We start from the raw sequence: 21671 nt of genomic DNA on the forward strand, positions 1-21671 counted from the left end.
CCAAACGACTTTGCTTCTGAGTTTTATTTTGTCTTTTAATAAACTTGGAACATTTTGGTTTTCAACAATGCCTTGTGAAAAACAAAGAAAAAACACCCACAAAAGAAATTCCATCGTAATGGTACGACAGTGTAATGCACACTCACTTAACGTTAATACAGCACAGAGAGCTCAGGAAAGAGACGAAGAGATAGACGTTTGCTCTGAACTGTACACATCCTTTGTACTGTACATGTTAGTCCTCCAAAGTAAATACAGTAAGTTTTTGATTACAATACACACTGTACAAAGCTATCTGAGTAAGGCAACATAGGGACTATCAACCAGTTATGGAAGCTGCTGCAGGTTGTTTGAAACTACTTTTGCCTTTTGTTTGCATCTTTTTTCCTCCATGTATTGTTAACAGGGCTTGTCAGAAGGAGGACCGTGGACCAATGGCAGAGGAGTACTGCCAGTATAAGAACCTCAAAGCGAAGCTCCGTCTACTGGAGGCCCTGCTCAGTAAACAACAGGACTCAACCAAGACCAGCTGAGTGAACTCACAGTGGGACCTTTATCTAGCTTAGCAGGACTCGACCGTTCCTCAAAAATAAGGGTGTGAAGTCGGTGGGTCTGGTCTTGTTTCATGTCATGCTTATTATGTTGATGCACTTTACAAGAAGAAAACTGACGGAAATTGGTGACAATCTGAATTAAATGCAGGGCGACTGCAAAGTTTTTTTTAGTCCCAGAAACACATCCATGGTCATTCATGACGCATCATATAATAAACCTGATGTAGCAAGTGTATTTCATGTAGCACTAATTTATGTCAAGGATGAAGAGCTCTAACAACTCAATGTTAGTTACATATTAGTCATTTTTAAGATTACTGTACGTATATTATGGCACTTTGTTACTTGCTTTTTTTGCCAAAATACTATTTTTGGACATGTCTGTCCATAGTTAAGGTGGAAACTGCATTTAAAAAAAGTGCTATCTTGGCAAAAAAAAAACAAAAGTGTAAGCTTAAATGCAATCAATGAGACAATCCTGTAGTGTTTGTGCATGTCCGTTTTTTAGTCCTACATTGTGCTATGATATGCATTAAGGATTTCATAGTTGAGCTAAATTGTTCAATTTACATGTTCACCTCGGAAAAAAGGTGAACTTTGGTGAACGTCGGTGTAGTGCAAGTTGTATCTGCTGTCAAATTTGCGATTATCCCCTCATTTTGCCTATATGAAGTGAATTCCCCCTAAATGCAGTTGTCGACAATGATCAGAGCTTTTGACATTGTGCACTTCTGGTTTATATAATTTTCTATATATATATAGACATATATATATGAATGTATCAATAAAAATAAATATTTTTTCACATTTATTCTGCTAAACACAGTTTATGGTTCTACTTTCTTTCCACTGACTACATTAAAATAAGAGCGACTGTTGCAGAAAAGGTTGCAATGGTGGAGGTACTGACAGCTTTCATACTCATGCTGCACAGAACTGCATCATGCTTTTTTTTTTTTTTAAAGGTTAACAAGTCAACAAATAGTTCACACTTGGTCATCAAAGACTTTGTGAATACACATTTTAGAGGCTTTTGCATTAGTGCTGTTCAGATTCCACAGCGGTTTCATGTCTGGTTTTCAATACCTTTGGTATAAAGAAAGAGAACTCTTGATGCTGCAGCCCTAGAAAATTGTAGTACCAGTCTGTGCCACTAGTCGGAGGTAAAATGAAGTCTGAATTTGTCTCCTGTGGAATGAGAACAAAGCATTTCTAAAATGTCAAACAAAGTGATTGGAAACAACAAAATGCTTCTTGTCCACGCAGACAGCGGACACTCGATTAACAGCATATCAATAATAACAAGGCAAAGGTCATTGACAAAATATGGGACAACTTATTAAAATGAACAACAGGAAATTGAGTAGAAGCAGCCCATGTTCGTTAGTACAGTTAAAGGGTTTGGTCAGTGCGCCAGTGTTGACTTGCAGGATGGATGGATGGATCTGTGTTGTGGTGTCCCAGGTTTCGATTGCTCAGTTTCAGGTATGTCTTCAGCGTTTAAGGTAACCCTTTCCAGATGAGGAGACAGCGGTGCAGGTGTCAGTGAGTACCTTCCTCTTCTTTTCTCTCCACTCTTCTTTGGGAATGATGGTCTCTTCAGAGTACAGAACGGTGTCAGAGATATGTTGGTGTGCATGTCTGGGAGCCTACTAAATCTGCTGCGTCATGCATGTGTTGGTCTGCTTCATCAGTACATGTGGACTTCCTGTGTGTGTGTAGAGGTCAGTCACCTCCAGTCCTTCCCTCCCTCTCCTACATTCTGCCTCTCCTTAGCGCCCCACACTGATGTTGCAGGTCTTGCAGCTGGGGTCCTTCTTGGCGTTTACTGTGGACAGACTCATCAGCTGGTGCCCGCTGATCTCGGCCACCGTGCCCAACGCCAGGTCTAAAGGCTCCGTGTAGATCACCTCCAGGATGACATCCTGGGCGTGGTGAAACACCAAACTGCCGTCGCCCTCTTCCTCCTGCTTGCAGGTGAGGAAGCGGTTGTTGGTGATGTCAAGCGCAGGAAGCCTCTGCTTGCAGAAGTCGTCACCCCTGGAGCCCTTTGGTGCCAGGACCAGGATAACATAGTGGTAGGCTGTGTACATACAGTAGAAGTCTCCAAAGTACAGGTTGGTGTCGGGGTTGAAGAGCACGTCAGCCCGAACCTCAAAGCGGTGGCGGCCGTAAGGGGAGTCCTGCGGAGGCTTGCCCGTGTTGAACTCTGTGTTGCAGCTGAAGAAAATGCCCTCCAGCTTGCCACTGATGGGTGAGCCATGGCTGCCGCTGTTGTCTTTCACTGACGGCAGCATCCGGTTCTCCTGCACCTCCCTGGAGTTTTGGAAAAGAGAACAAACAGCCAGCATGTTATCACTTTCCCTTTAGGCCCAGTGAGTAACAAATCTGCACATTGCTTTGATCAAAACAAGTTTTCTTTTTGCTCCCCCTTCAGCCAATCAAAGTTTGGATTTTGGAAATGCCAGAAGGCGGCGTCCAGTATCACCAGCAGCGTTCCAGACAGTTTGACACATGGGACAAAGCTGATTAAATGTCTAAGATGCAGCCTGAGGCTCAAGACAATAGAGTGAACTCTCAGAATGGAAAACATATCTAGTGTCTGTAATGCCATTAGTGAGAGAAAACAATATTTATTTATCGTCGTGACAAACTGTGAGAAAACAAAAGCAGCTCTCAGAAAGCAAATTAACACGGAACATTCAAAGTGAGTGCTGCATATCTTCCCCACAGAGTAAATCTGAGCTCCCAAGCTCCAATTACAGACTGTAATTATACTGCCATCACTCCAGAGGTTGTCATTATATCCGTAATTGATGCTTTGTTGTGTGGCATTATGGAATTATTCACCGCAGCCCAGGTCACGGGAGCAGGGAACTAATGCTAATGTCAGTACTGTCACTCGCCACCTGATGGCGCAGTTTAACAGAAGCACTCTCAGTACACTCCACCAGCTGCAACTCAGCAGAAGGGAGAAGTCTATCCGGATGACGTCATGCTGCACAGCTCCAACAAAGAGTGCTCACAAGCTGTGGCTTTAGGACAGAAACTGTGTGCTTTGTTAGGCACTGAGCATTTCCTCCGAGGGAGAGAAGATACGAGGAGAAAAGACAACGACGTTACGGGAGGAGGATTGGACGGGAAGTTGGGGAGAAAAAAAAAGCACTCACATCAAACCGGAGAAAACTGCACAAAGCTTCAGCAAACAACTATAGGAGGTGCCTCCAGAGATATTCTTTCTCTCCTTCGCCTGTCACACTCTCATCTAACATCAAAACAGACTTGCGCAGCTTTTTCCCCGCCGCCACATCCCCTAACAACTGTCTGCTATTGTCTGGCGCAGCTACACCAGGATCTGGTCCTTCGCAAAGAAATGACAAGACAGAAGAATAAATGGCCATTTTCTGTTGCACTCATATGTATGTGTGCAGAGGACATCACGGCAAAAAACAGACTATGACTTTAATCAGTAGAGCCGGCTGCTACAGTGTTTCTGATGCACTGGATTTATGGAGCTAATTAGCATGCTTTGTGCAGCTGCACCCTTCAGCTGGATCTCCATTTTTGCAGGTTTCTATAGAGGGGGAATACATTAGCCCGAAATGACGTGATCATCATACTGTTTGCAGGTGGCAAGGCGCTGCTGTGGCACACAAACATATAGTGCTAAGTCTTTGGAGAGATGTCTTTTAATGTAAATTTACTCATTATCAAAAATACACTATTATCATCACAGCATTGATATAACAGCAGCTTATTAACACTATGTGCAGTGCAACTTTAGCTTAAGGGTTGTGTTAGATTCAGAGATTCAGTAATGCAGACTCTCCCTTCATTGAGTATTTTTGAATTACAAATGAAAGAGAAAGAACAGCAACAGGCAAGGACAACAAGCTAAGTCTTTAACAACAAAAATGAGAATCAGATCTTTCTTTTTAATTGATAAATTAAGGAAAAAGTTACCCTCCAGCCAAAAAGCCACAGTATGTTTATTGGCTCCAGTCACATGTAATAGAAAATAACAATTCTGAAAGCGCTGAGTTAGACTCAGTCTAGACTGATAATGGATCTTCAAAACTGGATGAAACTACTGTGGTAAAAGTGGCGAAGCTTCAAATGTGACCAAAATTCTACATTAGCAAAGCAGTGACATTTTAAAAATCAAAGAAATCAGAGAGAAAGAGTAGAGCAAAGCAACACAGACACATATTTAAAGATGAATACGCACAACAGCCATTTTCACACTGTAATCATATAAAAGTGGTCACATTAAGTCGAAACTAAAGAAAAGATCAAAATGAAACTGATGGACTGATCGACGACATGCACTTCTCAGTAATAACTGGGGTGTGTTACCAACCTGGCGTGGTCAAAGTACTCTTTATTCTGGTTCCTGTAGAAGACAGAGAAACGCAGCATCCGGCCGGCGATGACCTCTGCCTTTTCCAACAGCTGGTTTAGATGAACTGTGGAATAATCTAGAAAACAGACACGACACATAACAATGTGGAAATGAATGCTGGAAACCAACGTACAAATGTCATTAAAATCCAGTTCTTCAATCATAAAGAATAAGAGTGACCGTGCGCACTGCATAGGATGGAATATGTGCTGCATATGTGTGCTCTCATCCTTAACTTCTTCATCTTCATAGCTTGTAATGACTCAGCATTTAGGCCAGACACACTTTCAGTACGTCCTGTAATGCAGTCTGCTTTCACTCACCACCATGTGAGCAGCTCTGCCAAATGGGTGCGGACCCAAAGCAAATAATAAGATGATCATCATGATCAAGGCTCTTTACTCTATTCTAGTTTTCCGACAAGCGCTCACACTCGCAGACGTGGATGATTTGCAGAAAACTCTCTGCTCTTTCATGCAAAGATAAAGCACCTTGAACAAAAATGAAAGAAGACATTGAGGCTATTTTGATAGATTATTAATGTCAAGCAAATTTCAAGCACAGGCTGCCCGTAAGGTGTGAAAAATGCATCCAGCAATGCAGCTGTCAAAACATATGATCTGTTATTTTTTTAACTAAATCATGTAATTTATAAGACAGGGCTTGGACTGTTGACAGAGAGACATAATGGAATCAATGTCAGTTAAACAATTCATCTGAGAGATGAGGATTTTGCAGGAGTGGAAGCTCTTGGCAGCGGCATCTTTTGCCCGCTTGGGATGTTGAAGATCAATGATATCATTAAGCTTTCTCCTACATCAGTCTCTCTTACTACACCTTCGTCACACACACTCTCCTCCTGCCCGTTCTCCCTCTCCCCATCTCAGCGGCTCCTCTTTGTCCATCTCATAGCTGCCCCACCCTTTTTAGACCAGCTAGCGGGATGAGAGGATACCACGAGGCTCACGTTGGTGATTTTGAGTGAAATGTCTGACTGACTATTGGGAAGATTGGCCTGAAATTATGCACATTGATTCATGTTACCCTCAGGATGAACTTTAATACATTTATTGAGCCCTCATCTAGTGCCATCACCTGGTCAATATTTATATTTGTCCAATACTTCGACTAAATATATCATAAATATAAAGAACTAGAGACATTCCCATTAGCTTCAGCTGCACTTTGTGCTTAGTGCTAATCAGCAAATGCTAGCATGCTAACATGATAAACTAAGATGATGACGTAGTAAACATTATACCTGCTTTACATTAGCATGTTAGCATTGGCGCTGTGAGCCAGTTGTTATGCTGACATTAGCATTTAGCCTGCACAGCCTCACAGAGCTGCTAGCACGACTGCAGACGAGGATTTAACAGAAGTGGAGGGTGTTTGACGGATGACACAAACCATCACATTCAAACACCCGCCTTCATCAATTTCTCCCGGCCTTCATCGCACAGACTTGCCTTACACGCCCGTTCTCAACTGCTGCTCCTCATCCCTCTCACAACTACCCCTCCTGATGAATTCTACCCTCCAGTCTCCACCCCATCATCTCCTCCGCCATCCTCCCCTCCCCCACTCTAAGCCTCTAGCCAGCGATGTTGAACTTGTTGACCCCTGCATCAGAAGATATACAGCACAGCTCCCCTGCTTGCTTTAATCCTTATTTCTCCCTTCCTCCACCCATCTTTCCCTGCACTCAGTGTAAATTAGCTTCCCTTAAATGTTCTCCCTCATGTTGTGCTCCATCCTTTACTCCATTGTATTCCTCTCTCTTCACGGCCTACGCTATCGTTCAGTAGCTCAGTTGGTCAAGCAGAGGCAAAGATCAAAGGCAGCGCTGACGTCACGCACGCTGAAAATATACGTAGTCATGGTACTGCTAAGCTGTATATTACTCACCAGCGGTGCAAAACTCAATGATCTCGCTCCACTCAGAGATGGCGTAGTCCCCGTCGGTCTGTTTTGATGCGGTCTGGACGGCCACGGTGTACTCTGTGCGTGGGCTCAGGAACCAGTGGCCCCGAACCGTCATGGGCAGGGGCACTGCCTTGGCCACCAGCTTGGTAGGAACATCCTGGACAGAGGGAGGGAGTGCAGGAGGGATGGAAAAAGGAGGTGAATGAGTCAGAAAGAGACACTCCAGTTATGGCTTTCTTTGAGCCACATGCAGGGATTGCATGTAACCGCACACGTGCACACATTTCATATGAGCCGCCAACTGCAGTTTATACTTGTGGCTGCCCTTTCGTTTATGTATGTACACTATTTGTACACTATTCACTCCCCCCCCTCGAGTCTCAGTGGGCCTTAGCAGCTCATTGATTGGAGCAGGAGCCCCTGCCTAGCAACAGAGTCAGCCCATTAATCCACCAGCACTGTTGCTGCACACCAAAATCTAAATACCAGTATGAGGTCGTGAGCTATAACAGAGTCGAAAGAGGAGAAACACTCAGCTACGCAGCACCCAGGAAGTGCTGCAGGAGGAAAGGAGGGAGGCTGATGAAACAAGTCTGTAAGATAACTAAAGCAGATCACTGACTGATCCGCTGGAGGAGCTGGTGGTGCAATTACTCTCAGGCAGAGAAGGCCGCGTGAGTGATGTTATTGTATTAGGAGCAATGGCTCGCCGTGGAGTCAAAACCACCATGAAATGGGTCTTTTTGCCTCAGGCACGAAAGGTTATCTTGAGGTAAAACATGGTGTTCCTCTGTTACGTGCTTCGGCTTCAAATCAGTTGTTTTAGCTTTCAAACATCAAGGATTATCAGAGCTGCAGGTGTTTATAGCATCACAAAATGTATCACTAATCTGAGATCGCAGGATGGTAACGGCCATGACCCTAACCCGAACCCAAACCCTGAGCCTGACCCCTAACTCGAACCCAAACCCTGAGCCTGACCCCTAACCCGAACCCAAACCCTGAGCCTGACCCCTAACCCGAACCCAAACCCTGAGCCTGACCCCTAACCTTTAGTCCACTGTATGTTCCACAGTATGAGGAAAGCGAAGCCTTTAAATACATTGTTCCTTCCTCTGGGATCAATGTGCAGAAGGACTTTGAAATTGTCTGATTACTTTTGATGGTAGAATGTGTGTTTATTCTGTTTTCATAGTTTTGGAAATTGTTAGCCTGATGATGTGTTTGTATTTATTTCCTAAGGCCTCTTGGCCTGGTACAAGCTGAAAAATAGATTTTAATCTCAAGGAGCCGTTTAGGTGGTTAAATACAGGAATGATTTTTTCTTCATCAAGACTGACACATTGCCTTGTTTGTGCTTTCAAGACTCATTTTAATTTTTCAATTTTCTCACACAAATGAATCTCATAAACACAAAACCTCTTATTCGTGTGCAGACGTTACTACACTTGGAATAAATATTAAACATGCGTGAAACTTGTCCATTTTCGCCTCATGGCTGGTGGGAAGAAGCTACTTTTTCTTTAGTTCAGTTCCATGTCTTGACATCCTTCATGCCTTTAGGTCAGAGGTCACTGGGTCTGTGTGTGTGTGTGTGTGTGTGTGTGTGTGTGTGTGTGTGTGTGTGTGTGTGTACGTATGTGTGTGTGCTCCTCCACACACACTGACTGTTAGATTAAAACATCACAGTGTTTCTGAAATAATTTAGCTTCTTCTTATAGCCATGAGCTGCACATTTCTGTCTTATTTATGAAATGCAGTAAACTCTGTTCAGTGAGTCTGCATCGAGAGGCCTCCAGGTGAGTCATCTCCCCGTAGTGTTACCTTTAAACGTACTAATCTGCGCTGATTCAGCCGTTACCTTGTGTTTGAACTTGTTTGAGTTTTTGTTCTCCTTCTTGTTCAGGTCAATGAAGTAGTGCGTGATGCGCTCCTTGCTGCGAGGCTCCATGTCCCAGCAGATCTTGAAGGAGTCGCAGGTGATGTTGCTGATCTTGATGTTCTGAGGAACAGGGAGCTCCTCCATCTCGGAGATGCTGCCGTCCTGGGATTTACTTCCTGGGTAGTTGAAAAGCGGTGAGTAATGTTGATGTAATAACAATATATACAACAATAACAATACCAATATACCATAAAAATATACCAAAATTAAATCATATGGTTCGTGTTTACTGCAGGAGTTGTTAAATTCGATACAATATCAGCTCTGAATCTTTGCTCGTAATAAGTTAAGCACTATAAGACATTGATCAGTGATTGTAAATCAGATTTTTACTATCTGAGAAACCCTGTTAAATCAGTGCACTCCTTTAAATGTTGTCCAGCTTAAATTCAGACCTCAGAATTACCTTGTTTCTCTTCTCTTTCATACTAAAAACCATCCATACTACTGCAGCTTCTCAGTAATTACTCCACAGACAGCACTAACAGTAGTATATCCACCACACACACACACAAAGAAATGCCTGTGTTGCCGACCATATATGTTGCCATGGAAACACATCAGCCCCTCAGTACACACACACACACACACACACACACACACACACACACACACACACAAAAAAAAACCTATCTGCTTTCCAGAACATAGGAGGCATTAAATATTTCAAACGCTGCTGATTGAATCTTCCCTCTTCTCGGCAGAGATGGATCCATTTATGATCAGAAGTAAGAAAAAAAAACAAAAAAACTCAGCTACCACACTTCAGGAAATACACATGACCCTGCAACAATCACTGAAATGCTGCACTGCAACATCGTTTTCCATCAAATAGGCTGGTGAATCTCACATTTCATGCATTAGTCAGGTCCCTGTTAGTAACACAATATGTAGCAGAGGCGTACGACCCAAAGTGCACACTGAGGCCAATGCAAATGCGTCTAAACACGGGTGAATGAGAGCTTTGTAGAATTAGGGTGAATATAGACTTTGCGTCACATTCGGAGTCGCCCACTTGGCATGACAACAATGTGTTTTCTGTGCGCGCTCGGGGGTCCAAACACGAGAGTGAGTAAAACACAAGAATGCAGAATTTGGGAGTAATGCACAACACGACTGAACTCTATAGAGAGTAAACAATGGTGGAAGCAGCGGAGCATGGAACATCCATCTCCGCTCATCAGCTGGGAGAGGGCGACATGAAAGAGCAATCCCATAATTGGGTTGTGTGGACTCTCCTGTCTCGCCTCCAGACAACCCTCTGACAGTGGAGCATTTGTAGATTTAGGAAATAGCCAAACAGACGGTAATTCCTGCACTCACTGTGTATCTTCCCTTAAAAGCTGAAAACAGATAAAAGCAGCCGAGCCAAACGATTTTATCCTCGCTTGGCCCCTTTTTTCAAAGCATGGCTCACCAGACCAGAACAGGCCAGACCCCCCACTTACTTTTGTCCTAATAGCTAGTTCCTAATCACAACTAGCTGATTAGCAAAAATAATCTTTAACCTAAAAAGAAAGACCCCCTGTTGTTACATGTTTGGACCACACCGCTGCTCATACTGAATGAAACTAAGTGTATCTTCTGCACTGAAAAGAAAAAATGCACACAGCGGTTCCACCCTCAGCCTGACCGCGCCATGCTTTGCTCTCTGCTTGTGAAAACATCTCGTCCTGCGGCTGGTCTACATTTAAAGCCCATCTCATTATACTTAAAGCCCACTAAGTTTGGCTCAGACTGGGAGGGTCATGACGGAGCAGACCTCTGTCAGAAAACGCTCCATCAGGTCAGCACGCAGCAGACAGTGAAGTCAGCACTGTAACGTCCCACCTGAGACTTACTGTTGCTGACCTTTACCAAAAACAAGAAGAAGACAAGGCCTGCTGACATTCTCTGACTGAAATATGCCCAAAGGGAGTGAAACACTGCCAAAGATTTCCTTCACAAGTTTTCAAAATGTGAAAAACTGAAGTGTGAAATGCTCAGTAATCCAGGCTTTAAAGAGCAGATGTGAACATTATTTCATATTTTATCTGAGTTATTATCACTGTTATATGTCCTGTCAATCGTTTTTGCAGATTCCTAATAATAATAAAACATAAGCTCCCAGGTTATTCTTTCTAGTCCAAACTCTCACTACCTCAGGTCGCCATCAGCATATGACGGTAAACACTAATGCCTTGCCTGTTGTGCCTTGAAGCAGAGTAACTTCCTTGTTCTCTCCTCCTTAAAGCGTCAATATCAACACTGATGTTTTTCTTAAAAACTCTGAAAGGAGACTCCATGTGGGCCCGTGTCCTTACAGCTGCCTTTGACTCCACAACGCTGATTTAGCTCCTGCTTACTCTAATGCTTTCCTAATTAACCTGCAAATGAAGACACCACACAGACAAAGTAAGCTTTTCAAATGCAGTCGATATCGCCTACGTAACACTCTTGAGGCTACGAAGCCGAACTGAAAGTGATGTTATCAGGGAAAACCAGCTCTGAAGGCTGCAGTTTGCTGGGCAAAAACTCAAAAGGAAATGCTCATGAGACAGACAGAAATGTTTTAAGAAACACGCAGAACAGTCATGAACAAGCTTCAGACTTCAGTCAGTGCATGCTGGCAAATGAATGAACCAAATTAATGCACAGAAGTGACTCCAACTTTCTGGCTCTAAATGCCAATCTATGTGTGAATATAACGTTGACTCAGTAGCCCTGCCTGCAGGTAAAGACGCTGGCTTTGTTGAGAGGCAGGGCTAAGCTGTGCTCTGAATCCTCTGGGACTCCGAGAGCACAGGAAGAAAGATGGAGGAGTGAAAGCCAAGCAGGATGAAGGTCAGGCGATGAGGGAGAGTAAAACACTTTTACAATCTCACACGGGAGGCCTAAACCCTCAGTTCTGACTTATGTGCTTGTATTGTGCCTCGCACCTGGGTTGCTACTGTAGCTGATCATCATTTTGTTGAGTCATATGCTTAAAATTTACTGCACTGTATACGATACTCTGCAGGAGGCGGACAGTGGGGGATTTTTGCCTCATCATGATCAAGCAAAATGAGAGTTGTTTCTTTGAGCATTTTCTCAGGAGCGCAGATTACTCACACTGAGCACACATGTACGGTACAGGAGGTCAAAACGACACACACGGAGCACTGAACATGCTTGAGCAACGCATCAAACTGTAGCACACAGAAGATGGAAGGTGACTCCAGTGCATCTACTGAACCCTATTAAATGGACCTTATTGGGTATTGCTCTTTTACTCAGTGTGCAGTCAAATGTCACAGTGTGGGACTGCAATAGATGCAGAAGGATCAATAAAAATCCTGTTAACACGCATACGTGGAGCCATCTTAATGGCTCTCTGTGGCAGGATTTGTTCCAGTCACACCTGGTTTGATAAATGACTTGTTAGCATGCTTTACCAGTGAGAGGAAAGTTATTTGATTTCCATTCAGGCCATCTACATAACAGAGATGTATTGTCTGAGTGGTGGTTGGTGATAAAAGCGTCCGCCATGTGAGACCATGAGGCTCCATTTGAAGGTGCACGCTTCTCAATTTCAAAACTTTCAGTCAAGGTTACCGCTGAAAAATCAATATCCCAAGTACTGTTGGCAGGTGTGTTAGTGTGGAAAAAAAAAAAGATCTGGCAGATGATAGGAGCACTGATTGTCTCTGACTGCACAAGTGGGCACTCAGTTCAGACAGACGAACCTCCTACTGTTTAAGTTGCTGTGTTCAGTCTAAAACTGAACAGTAGACATGAGCTGTGCACCAGACAGACGAGGCGTCTCTGCTCTCAGGCCTTTGAAAATCACGCCTTTTGTTCCTCTCAGTGCACAGAGCATAAACGACGCCCTGTTCATCCAGGCTCCACAGTCTCTGCTCCACCTTTTACACATCAGTGAGACCCTGAACAGCAAACAAAGACCAAGACACTAATAACACAACCCTAAGTGGGGGAGAGGACTAGTCGGTTCAGAATCGACCTGTCATTACAAATTCATTAAATACAGAGGACCTTCAGGGAGGACAGATCTGGTTTTCTGAACTTTAACAAAACTAGAATGAGTCATTGTTTCTTATTTGCATGATTTGAATTCCCAAACAACAGGCTGCTGTAAACTAGGGAGTTTATTTAGGGTGGAGCTGGTATGAAAGTAACATGGGGCCAAGAGTTGGCATCACAATAAGATCACAATATGATTTTTTACTTTTAATGACAAGCTGACGTTATTGTTTCATTTGTTGCAGTCATGGCCATTTGACAGATTATTTAGTACTTTAACACATCCTGAAGTTTGCCATGCAGGAGTTTTTCCAGTATTGAAGCAAGTCAGGTTTAACTTTCGGGAGTCATTGGCTTTGTTCAGACTGCAGGCAAATCACATTTGATTCTCAAATCAGATCTTTAAGACTGACAGACTGTCCGGACTGTATTTTGCAAGTGATCAGATTATTTTTATGTGTCCAGGCATCACTAGCCTATCTGCATGGGCTGCTGTGGTAATGACGTACGCGTCAGATGCGGCTTTCCAGTAAGGAAGCATGAGACACAGAGATCCATCATCTTGCCTTCCAAACAATCGTGCTGTCAAGTTGCAGTGCAGACAATTTATTTCAGCGTCTGTCCACGGGTTGTCGTTCTCTGTGTTGTCCTTCATCTCGCTCTGCTAGTAGCAGCATGGACCCGCGCAGAGGCACTTCCATCACTCTGGATTTGACATTGTTGTTGTTGTTGTTGTTGTTGTTGTTGTGTTACATTGTGAATGACAAATAAGAAACTTCGAAAACCCAATTTGAGCGTCAACAGCGTCCAGACTGAAACGCATTTGTAGAAATATGATTGGAATCACATCTCAAACCACCTCCAAAATGTGGCTTGGCTCTGATTTACATTTGTTTGGGTTTTTTTTGGTTTTTTGCCAGTGCAGACTTTCAAAAATCGATCTGGATACAATCTGGATCTGCCCAAAAAGGTCATTATCAGGACAATAGTGATGTCTCTTTTTTCTCTCTACAGTAACGAGTGTTTCTTTTGCTCCGCTGTAGTTACACTGTGTACATAGCTTCTTCTTCTCTTCTGTTTGAAGAGAACCTCACACCAAACTCCATTCTAAATATGTGATGTTTAATAACTCTCTAGTGCATCCGTAAAGGTGAAGAGTGGATCTCCCAAAAACAAGAATAGCTTGGTATTTAACTACATAATCCATGGAGCAGCAGTTTATTTTAATGAAACTTAATTTTTAGATGTAAAGGTCAACTAACAATAACATACATACGTTTCTACATACATTTCTTACATTACTTAGCCAACATGTTTGGTCAGAATAAGCCACCTTGTATGTGTATCCATGGCACCGCTGTCTGATCTGCTAATTATCTGTTTATTCTTAACTAACCAGCCCTTATTTCATGAAGGTGTGATCATTGAGTCACACCTAAAGGAAGTCATTTCTACGATTTCCATCCAGTGGAAATCTAGCTGTTTATTTTTTGACACAAAACTGAAAATTTAAATTGAAAATGAATAATTTTATGTTTGAAGTTACATACAAGAATAATATAAACAATTACCTCTGATCCACCCGTGTGCTACTTTCATCCCAACTGACAGTCAAGTAACGACGTCCAGCTTCCGCCCAAATGAAAATTTGACAAAATAGCACCTGATAGTGACAGAATACACATGTGAGTGTGTGATTACAACCAAATCAGTTTCTGTCCATAATGTTATATTTTAAGATGAGGTTTATCTGGAAAGTGTTTCATAGCAGCATAATTAGCACGAAGCAGATTTTCAGGTTGAGATTGCACTGCACTCAGTCTCAATGAATGCTCTGAGCTGAAGTCAATAGCAACTGAATATTTTATGCAGCCAATAAGTGCCTGCATAATGTGTACCTGTAACTCTTGCCAGCACAGTCATGGCACACAACTGCTCACATTGAACATCAGCCAAACTAAAATGCCAGCTTACTCAGATGATGCTGTATGTCGTAAGGGCGGCTTGCTAATGTGCCATGTTGGAACATAAACTGTACACAAGTCCACTTATTATGACAGGAGTTTTGCTTTCCAGGCATGCTAATATTAGCATGCTAACACATCATTAGCAAATGTGTTAGTACTCTGACATTTGCTAATTAGCAACAAGCACAGGACAGCTAAGGCTAATGGTAATGTCATAACATTTGACCTGATGATGGGGCTCGGTGAAAAGACAGAGTTGCAGTTCAGCTACTGAGATATTTCAGTCTGGACCAAAGTGGTGGACAGACTGACGGACCAACATTGCCATCCATACAAGTACAACACTGGAGCAGAGGCTCCAATATGCAACACATTTGGGACAGTGAGATAAGAAATATTGCCCCAGCACAATCGTTTCTCCACTGTCTGTTTCATCTTGCAAGTCTTCTCAGGGTGTTGCTCCGGCTCCTTTGTGGTTTCGAACGGATTGAAAAGTAAGCCTTTTGTTCAAGTGTTGCAGCACTGTGCTTGAGGAAACAATGCCGTCGTCGACTAGTAATTGGCAGGCTCGACACTGAGGGAGCTTTACTTCAACTTGACACAGTTACTGACGATGTTAAGGAATATTTGGAAGATGATTTGCTATTTATCTACTGGTCTAGCTACGCATCTGTCTGTCTGTCTGTCTACCATGGGGGCACACACACACACACACACACACACACACACACACACACACACACACACACACACACACACACTGCCAGACTGAGCATGTCACAGCCTGAGCAGCAGTGTTTCAGGCTGAGAGATTTCAGACAGTGCAGATACAGTACTTGGTTGCATAAATGGCAGCCATCCATCATGACAACTTAATTATGTCAACAGCCATGGCACAAAAGCCTTGCAAGACACGTAGAGTGTATTTCATTACTCCCTGTAAGTATGCATTTATTGCGAATATAAAATCAAAATGATGGTCTCCTTTGCAGCGGTTCTTTGTGTCCCCAGACCTTTGCACACCAGTTGAGGAGACTTCTTAATCACACAAGACAGTTCTGTAATATTCCCACTACTCATCACTCTCAGCAAAAACCTTCCCTACACTCATTCAAGTCGCAACCCCTTCACTAAACTGAACCATTAAGTCTGTAACACCCTTTAATGCAGGGGACACACAAGAACAACTTGTATCCCACTCTTTCTTTTGTGCATTGAAACGCTCAAACAGTCGTCGGTTTGTGTGAGAGAGCTCTTTCCCACAGACAGTAGGCCTACTGAAGGTGCACGCATTTCCATTTGCTGGGTCAGCATAGGCACATAAGCCTCTCATGCTGCCAATTAAATATTAATGGATTTGGGAGATAAATTTAGAATGCTACGTGGAACTGAAATTAATACAGTCCTTGGAAAAAAGTACGTATTGACCAGATGATAAAACAGCCAATTTCCAAGAAAGCTAAAAGAGGGCTCTGCAGTCTTCTACACAGGGTGTGGCAGGGAAAGTGTGAACTAGACAGTTTGCTGGAGGTCATTTTAAAGTGAGAAACCGCTACATCAATATTCAGGGGGCGGTCAAAATAACAGGAACACTAATATAATCCAATCAACACTTCAAACCATTCCCAAAGAAATTCAACATTGCAGGCTTCACTTACTTTAAAACACAAATCTCAACCCTCACCATGAAGCTCCAGGATGTTGTCCACAGCTCATTTCACGCATTGTGCAGTGACAACACTTAAACTGCACTGATGTGTGTTTCAAGTAAACCACCTACACTATATGAATTACGTATCTGAACTAACAATTCTAGGAACTACTCAGCTGTACGAAAACCACCAATTGCTCCACACAATCAGCACAGAAGGTAGACAATGTAGCTGTGTTGCTCCATAAACAGAGAGCATGTGGGTGTCTCAAGGACACAGACACTATTTACACTTAATCTTCTTGATAAATAGGAAAGTGGCTCTCTTGTTGGAAAGACCGGGCTTATCAAAAAGAAAAAAAAAAAAAAGCTCCCCAATAAACCTGCAGCACAGGAAGCACAAAGCTGGCACAGGGTCCATTAGAGAAGTCCAGCCCGAGCCTATAAACCATTATTAAAATTACAGCTTCAGAATCAGGCCAGCAAAGCACTAAGAGGATATAAACTATGTGCTGCTGTATTACATTATGAGAAGAAGCCCAGGCAGATAACAAAATGAGGCAGTGTGCTACAATGGCTGCACTGTGATCAGATACTGGGGGTCGTTTGGAGGCTCAATGAAGACACGCCATTGACTCCACCAGCGCACAAAACTGGTCAGTCCAAATAGAGATCAAGAAATTTGGTATAGCTGAGAGAAAAAAAAAAAAACCCAATTCAATCCATTCAGCAATGAAAATGTGTAATCTCATTTCATTGCCATGGATGTGAATTAACTGACCGTCCTGATTAAAAAGGGGTCTCTGAGATCTGGACTCAGATGTGGAATCGATTGTGTGTAATTGCTCTGATGGGTGTGTAGGGCTGCACCGCCTGTGCACACACGTGGGTGCAGCCATGTTTGAGCCTCTCATTCTCTCCTGATGATGACTTGCTTTTTTTCTCCCCACCATTAAATTCGCATCAGGGTGAAGCCTGCTGGTGTAAAAACTGCTTATCCACGTTGACATAAATTTAGCTTATTGATGCCTTCTGATCTATGATCAGATATATGTTTCTTTGTTTGATGGTTAATAATCAGAAAACTTTTGAATAGAAGTCTGACTATCCAGCATGGGTGCAGCTGCATGACTTGATGATTTTAAACGTAGGGGGAGAGGTTCTCTTAAATTGAGGATGGGATATAAGATTTAAACCCGAGTCATTTGTAATATTAAAAATTATGCAGGGTGTCATGCCTTATGTGCAAAGAAATTGATGGAGACAGCCCCCTGAGAAATAGCCAAGAGGCAGCGGTTATAGGCGGGGTAGCTCCGGGCTCTGTCCATGTCTGCGGTGCTGAAATAAAGCCAATCATCACTGAACTCCTTATCCTCGCCTGTGCATGTTCAGTTTGCAGAAATATGCATTTCTTTTGAACAGAGACCGCTTTCTTATGAATGAACAAAACCGCCACCGTAGACACTCAGCCATTCCACACACGCACAAGCGCACCATCCATCCCTCTATCCATCCACCTCGGAACCGGCGGAGCGGTCGGCCCCTACTTCCTTTAGACACACAATAAAGGGACAACATGCAGCTAAAACCAATGACAAATCAGACCGTCCGCGCTGCCGCGGCTCTGAAATTGACATTAGCGCCTAATGCGCCGATATGCGCAAATGTCTCAACCTCCCAGTGAAAGGCAGACAAACCTCTCCTTACCATCTCGTTCGCACAGTTGTATGGCGTCCAAGCTCAGGTCCTTGATCATCCCCTCGCAGGGACTTAATGGGCTGGTGATGTTGTGCGCCAAGCCTGGTACCTCCATCTCCGCAGAAGAGTCTGGATGATGCTACTGGTGAATTGCTGTCACTCGTTCAATATCGTGCACCGGACTCGCGCGACGACGGGCTTCCGTCCACGGTCGTCAAGGAAGGAGAAAGGAAAGCGAAAGAGAGACCGTTTTCCAGTCAGTCAGTCTGTCAGTCGGTCCCCTGTTCGTTCCGCCGCTCTCAGCTCTCCTCTCTGTCTCCTGGGTGGTGCGGCTAGTGGCGCGTCAGCGGCATCGTCACGGGCGCGAACAGCACAAGCCGCCAGTTCGAGTTGGCAACGTGATTCATAGCAGCTTCTGCAGAGACGCGTTTGAATATACGAACCTCACCGATATCAGCGCGTGCCTTTATCTTATTTCACGCGTCCTTCGTGCGCTACTGTGCCTTCAGAGCCACAAGTGTGCGCGCGCGTGTGTCCTGTGCGTTATTGCGCCGCGGGACAGTTGAACATGAATAGTTCAGCAGATTAGTGCACAGACGTTCCGCAAATTCAAAGGCCTCTTATGTAACCAGATTAGGCCGGTGTTCCCCCTCCGGTTTAGGTCTCCATCTAAACCGTCCACACACTCCCGTTCTTTTGCTATTTCACGTTCAACGTCATCCCAACAAGGGTCTCTCACATGTCCTTATTTGGTGAGGTGTAGCCCTCTCTCACAGCAGCGCAGGTGCAAGTGGACCACACAGTAATGAGCTGCTGGGGGACGACTTTGACATATTGCACGACATAATGAACAAACAGCCTCTGCTCTTCCATCTTATAGACGATCCTTCTTGCCTTGCAATGGCACATAATAAAATATTAAACCCCGTGGGTGTCAGAAAGCCATCATGCTTGGCTGTGGGGTGTGTGTTTGCAGTTATCTCCCCTGCTCTACTACACCCTCTTTATCAGTGGCTCCCAGGAACAGAACTGCCAAGGCAATAAAGGTCAAGTGCACGCGTAAACAGTGGCTTAACACACACGCTGAAGGCTGCAGGCACCTCTAATAACACCAACATGGAGTCATTTTCATTCCTATATTTCCTAAAGCAGTGCTCTCTCCTCTGCATTCTCCGTAGGTGAGCATCAGAGTGAGGCGACGTTACTTTCTATTTGTTTTGTCTCTGGCGGCGTTACGCAAGGAGCCCTGAGGAGAGGCGACAGAGTGTTTATCCATTCAGCGGACAACGAATCTGCAGCTGAGTCACGCTGTTCAGAAGGGCTGAGGGGGAACTGCCGCACTACAGGATGCACTGTTGAATTATGGGAGGGAAGTCACCCTGACATGTGAGTGAGGCTCACTGACAGCATCATCATCACCGGTGAAGCAGGAAGAGTTTGTCCATGCTTCATGATTCATAGAGCAAAGTGGCTGCTGAGCATTTTCATGCACATTTTGAGGATTAGAAAATGGGGTTACGGCGGGCAGGCGAATTAAAAATCCCGGTAAGCTCATAATCACGGTGGCATTCAGATTCAGAAGGAAAGGTATTACACGCACCAGGCCTGAAATTATTTCCATGCTCGGTTTCATTAGACCATGGCTGCATCTGGCTCAAATTTCCTGCCCAGGAAGCACAACTCATTAAAAGTGAAGGTCAGCATGCTGAAACACACCAAACCATCTGTGTCCGAGAGGATGCTGCTAGATTCAGTGTGAAGTGATCTATAATATGAAACCAGTTATTAGTGCAGGAATGTTAAATGCAGAATTATGCTTTTATGTGTTTACTATATGAGAGTAACTTACCAGCTGCCCCCCTCTGCTGTCTAAGATGGCTTGATTACTAAAGAGCTTTGCACTGATATCCACAGATTAACACAGCATCTGTTTAAATGACTCTGTTTCCACTGTAATTCCATAAACCCGCGAGTGAGCTCATCAAAAAGCTACGGGCAGCAATCAAAAACACAAACAAAAAAAAGAACTAGAGCTCAGCTAATGGCCCTCGGTACACCAAAATGATAAAAAAGCTCATTGTTATGTATGCCATCATGCATTTCTCTTCACTGCTCTGCCTCCACCCCCCTCTTTCCCGCTCAGCCTGCTGCGCTTATCTGGTGTGGCTTAGGAGGAGGAGGAGGAGGAGGAGGAGGAGGAGGTGGAGGATGAGGCTGACCGATTCTGGAGGGTTCCTTCTCATCCTACCTCCATCCGTCCTCCTTGCCATCCCTCTCTCCACCCACCCATATCCCCTCCAGCAGGAGTCATCATGTGTTAGCGTCAGTGCTTCCAGAGCTGCAGGAGGATGAAAAAGAGCGACACAGTGTCCCATGAAACACACACCCAGCCAAGTTCACCCCCTCCCCCCTTCTCCTCCCTCACCCACATCTTTCCTCTTCACCCTCTTTTACATTTTTTCCTCTTCATGTCTCATCTCCTTTCTTTCTCTCTATCTGCCACTTTTCCTATATTCTCTCCTTTTACTCTAGATCCCACAAAGTGCATATTACTTTGCAGTGCAGTGTGTGCGCTACATGTCATAGTGTGCCCTGTAGTGGCAGTCCACTCTGATTTGCTCACTCTGCCGTGCTCAGAGGCCGCATGACACGCAGTGACAGATGGAGAAATAGCGGGGAGAAGGGTTTGTAAGAGTCGGAGAAAACAGGCCAAATAGGTTAGGTGATCCAAAATCCAAGTGTCTCTTCTCTTCTCCATCTTCTGCTGTCTCTAACACTCCCACATACACGCACCCTGCGGTCACTGCACATCACTTCTCATCCAAGAGGTCAGTCATGAGCCAGTAAATGGAGCACGCAGGCCACAACATTTTAAATTAGCAGGAAACAATACCAAGTCTCCAGGCTGTAATGTGTGTGTGTGTGTGTGTGTGTGTGTGTGTGTGTGTGTCACTGCGTACCACAAACACATTTGTCTGAGGGAAGCTAGTGAGGCGTGTCATTGATTTGCAGCGTGAGCTCTGGCCTTAGCTTTGCCGCAGCTTGATTGATAATGTCCATGTGTGTCTCTGGGTCTCCAAATGAAATCCCAGTTTATCTGAGATTTTCTCCCATGGTAACAGTAAAATCTAGCGAATAATGAAATTCATTCTTAACCAACAAGCCCACATGTTTTAATCAGGAGAGACTGATTGAAAGCAGGGATGAAGGACTATTAATAAATTGAACTTAATTGATAGATGATGCACTGTATCGGAAAAGCTTCAAGGAACAGTTTGACATTTTGGGAAATATGCTTATTGGATTTTTTGTTGCAGAGTTAGAGGAGAAGATCAATATCTCTGTGCAGTGCGGATGAGAAATATGTGGCTTAAAGGCAACAATTCATCGTTGGACTACATCTGTGTGCTGGATGACTTCTTGGCTGGGAACATCGACAGTATGAGTGGAGGTAGCTTTCTAATGGCCTGCGGGGGGCGACTCCACTGGATGCACAAAAGAAGTGATTGTATGTAAGCTTATGAGAAAACAA

At 44.0% G+C, this 21671-nt stretch overlaps 2 protein-coding genes across 3 annotated transcripts in view; one reads left to right on the plus strand and one right to left on the minus strand.

Annotated features, from left to right (window-relative positions):
- The window catches only part of LOC143327767 (protein FAM13A-like), a 20002-nt gene extending 18627 nt beyond the window's left edge, over nt 1-1375 (plus strand). Inside the window, exon 21 of the mRNA XM_076742241.1 lies at nt 407-1375. Within this exon, the coding sequence (XP_076598356.1) occupies nt 407-533 (127 nt within the window). The 3' untranslated portion in view covers nt 534-1375. The remainder of the gene's footprint in view (nt 1-406) is intronic.
- Nucleotides 7-20298, minus strand: phyhiplb (phytanoyl-CoA 2-hydroxylase interacting protein-like b). 2 transcript variants are annotated; one of them, XM_076742242.1, is made up of 6 exons: nt 19989-20298; nt 18149-19904; nt 8744-8940; nt 6865-7039; nt 4915-5032; nt 7-2870 (listed from the first exon to the last, which is right to left on the minus strand). In XM_076742242.1, exons 2-6 carry the CDS (start codon nt 18252-18254, stop codon nt 2327-2329), a joined length of 1140 nt encoding a protein of 379 aa, XP_076598357.1. In that variant the 5' UTR covers nt 18255-19904; nt 19989-20298; the 3' UTR covers nt 7-2326. The 2 variants fall into 2 exon arrangements, with proteins under 2 accessions (XP_076598357.1, XP_076598358.1); XM_076742243.1 differs by having other exon boundaries at nt 18149-20138.
- Between the last annotated feature and the right edge of the window lie 1373 nt (nt 20299-21671).

Source organism: Chaetodon auriga, chromosome 11, assembly GCF_051107435.1.
Source record: "Chaetodon auriga isolate fChaAug3 chromosome 11, fChaAug3.hap1, whole genome shotgun sequence".
NCBI classification, from domain to species: Eukaryota; Metazoa; Chordata; class Actinopteri; order Chaetodontiformes; family Chaetodontidae; genus Chaetodon; species Chaetodon auriga.

What these genes read in the sequence shown, in the direction of transcription:
- phyhiplb (XM_076742242.1), bottom strand. Translation starts at nt 18,254, where the DNA reads ATGGAGGTACCAGGCTTGGCGCACAACATCACCAGCCCATTAAGTCCC. An exon ending in CAAACAAGTTCAAACACAAG is followed by an intron (nt 7,040 to 8,743) that starts GTAACGGCTGAA and finishes CCCTCTGTCCAG; the next exon opens with GATGTTCCTACCAAGCTGGT. An exon ending in GAGTACTTTGACCACGCCAG is followed by an intron (nt 2,871 to 4,914) that starts GTTGGTAACACA and finishes CCAAAACTCCAG; the next exon opens with GGAGGTGCAGGAGAACCGGA.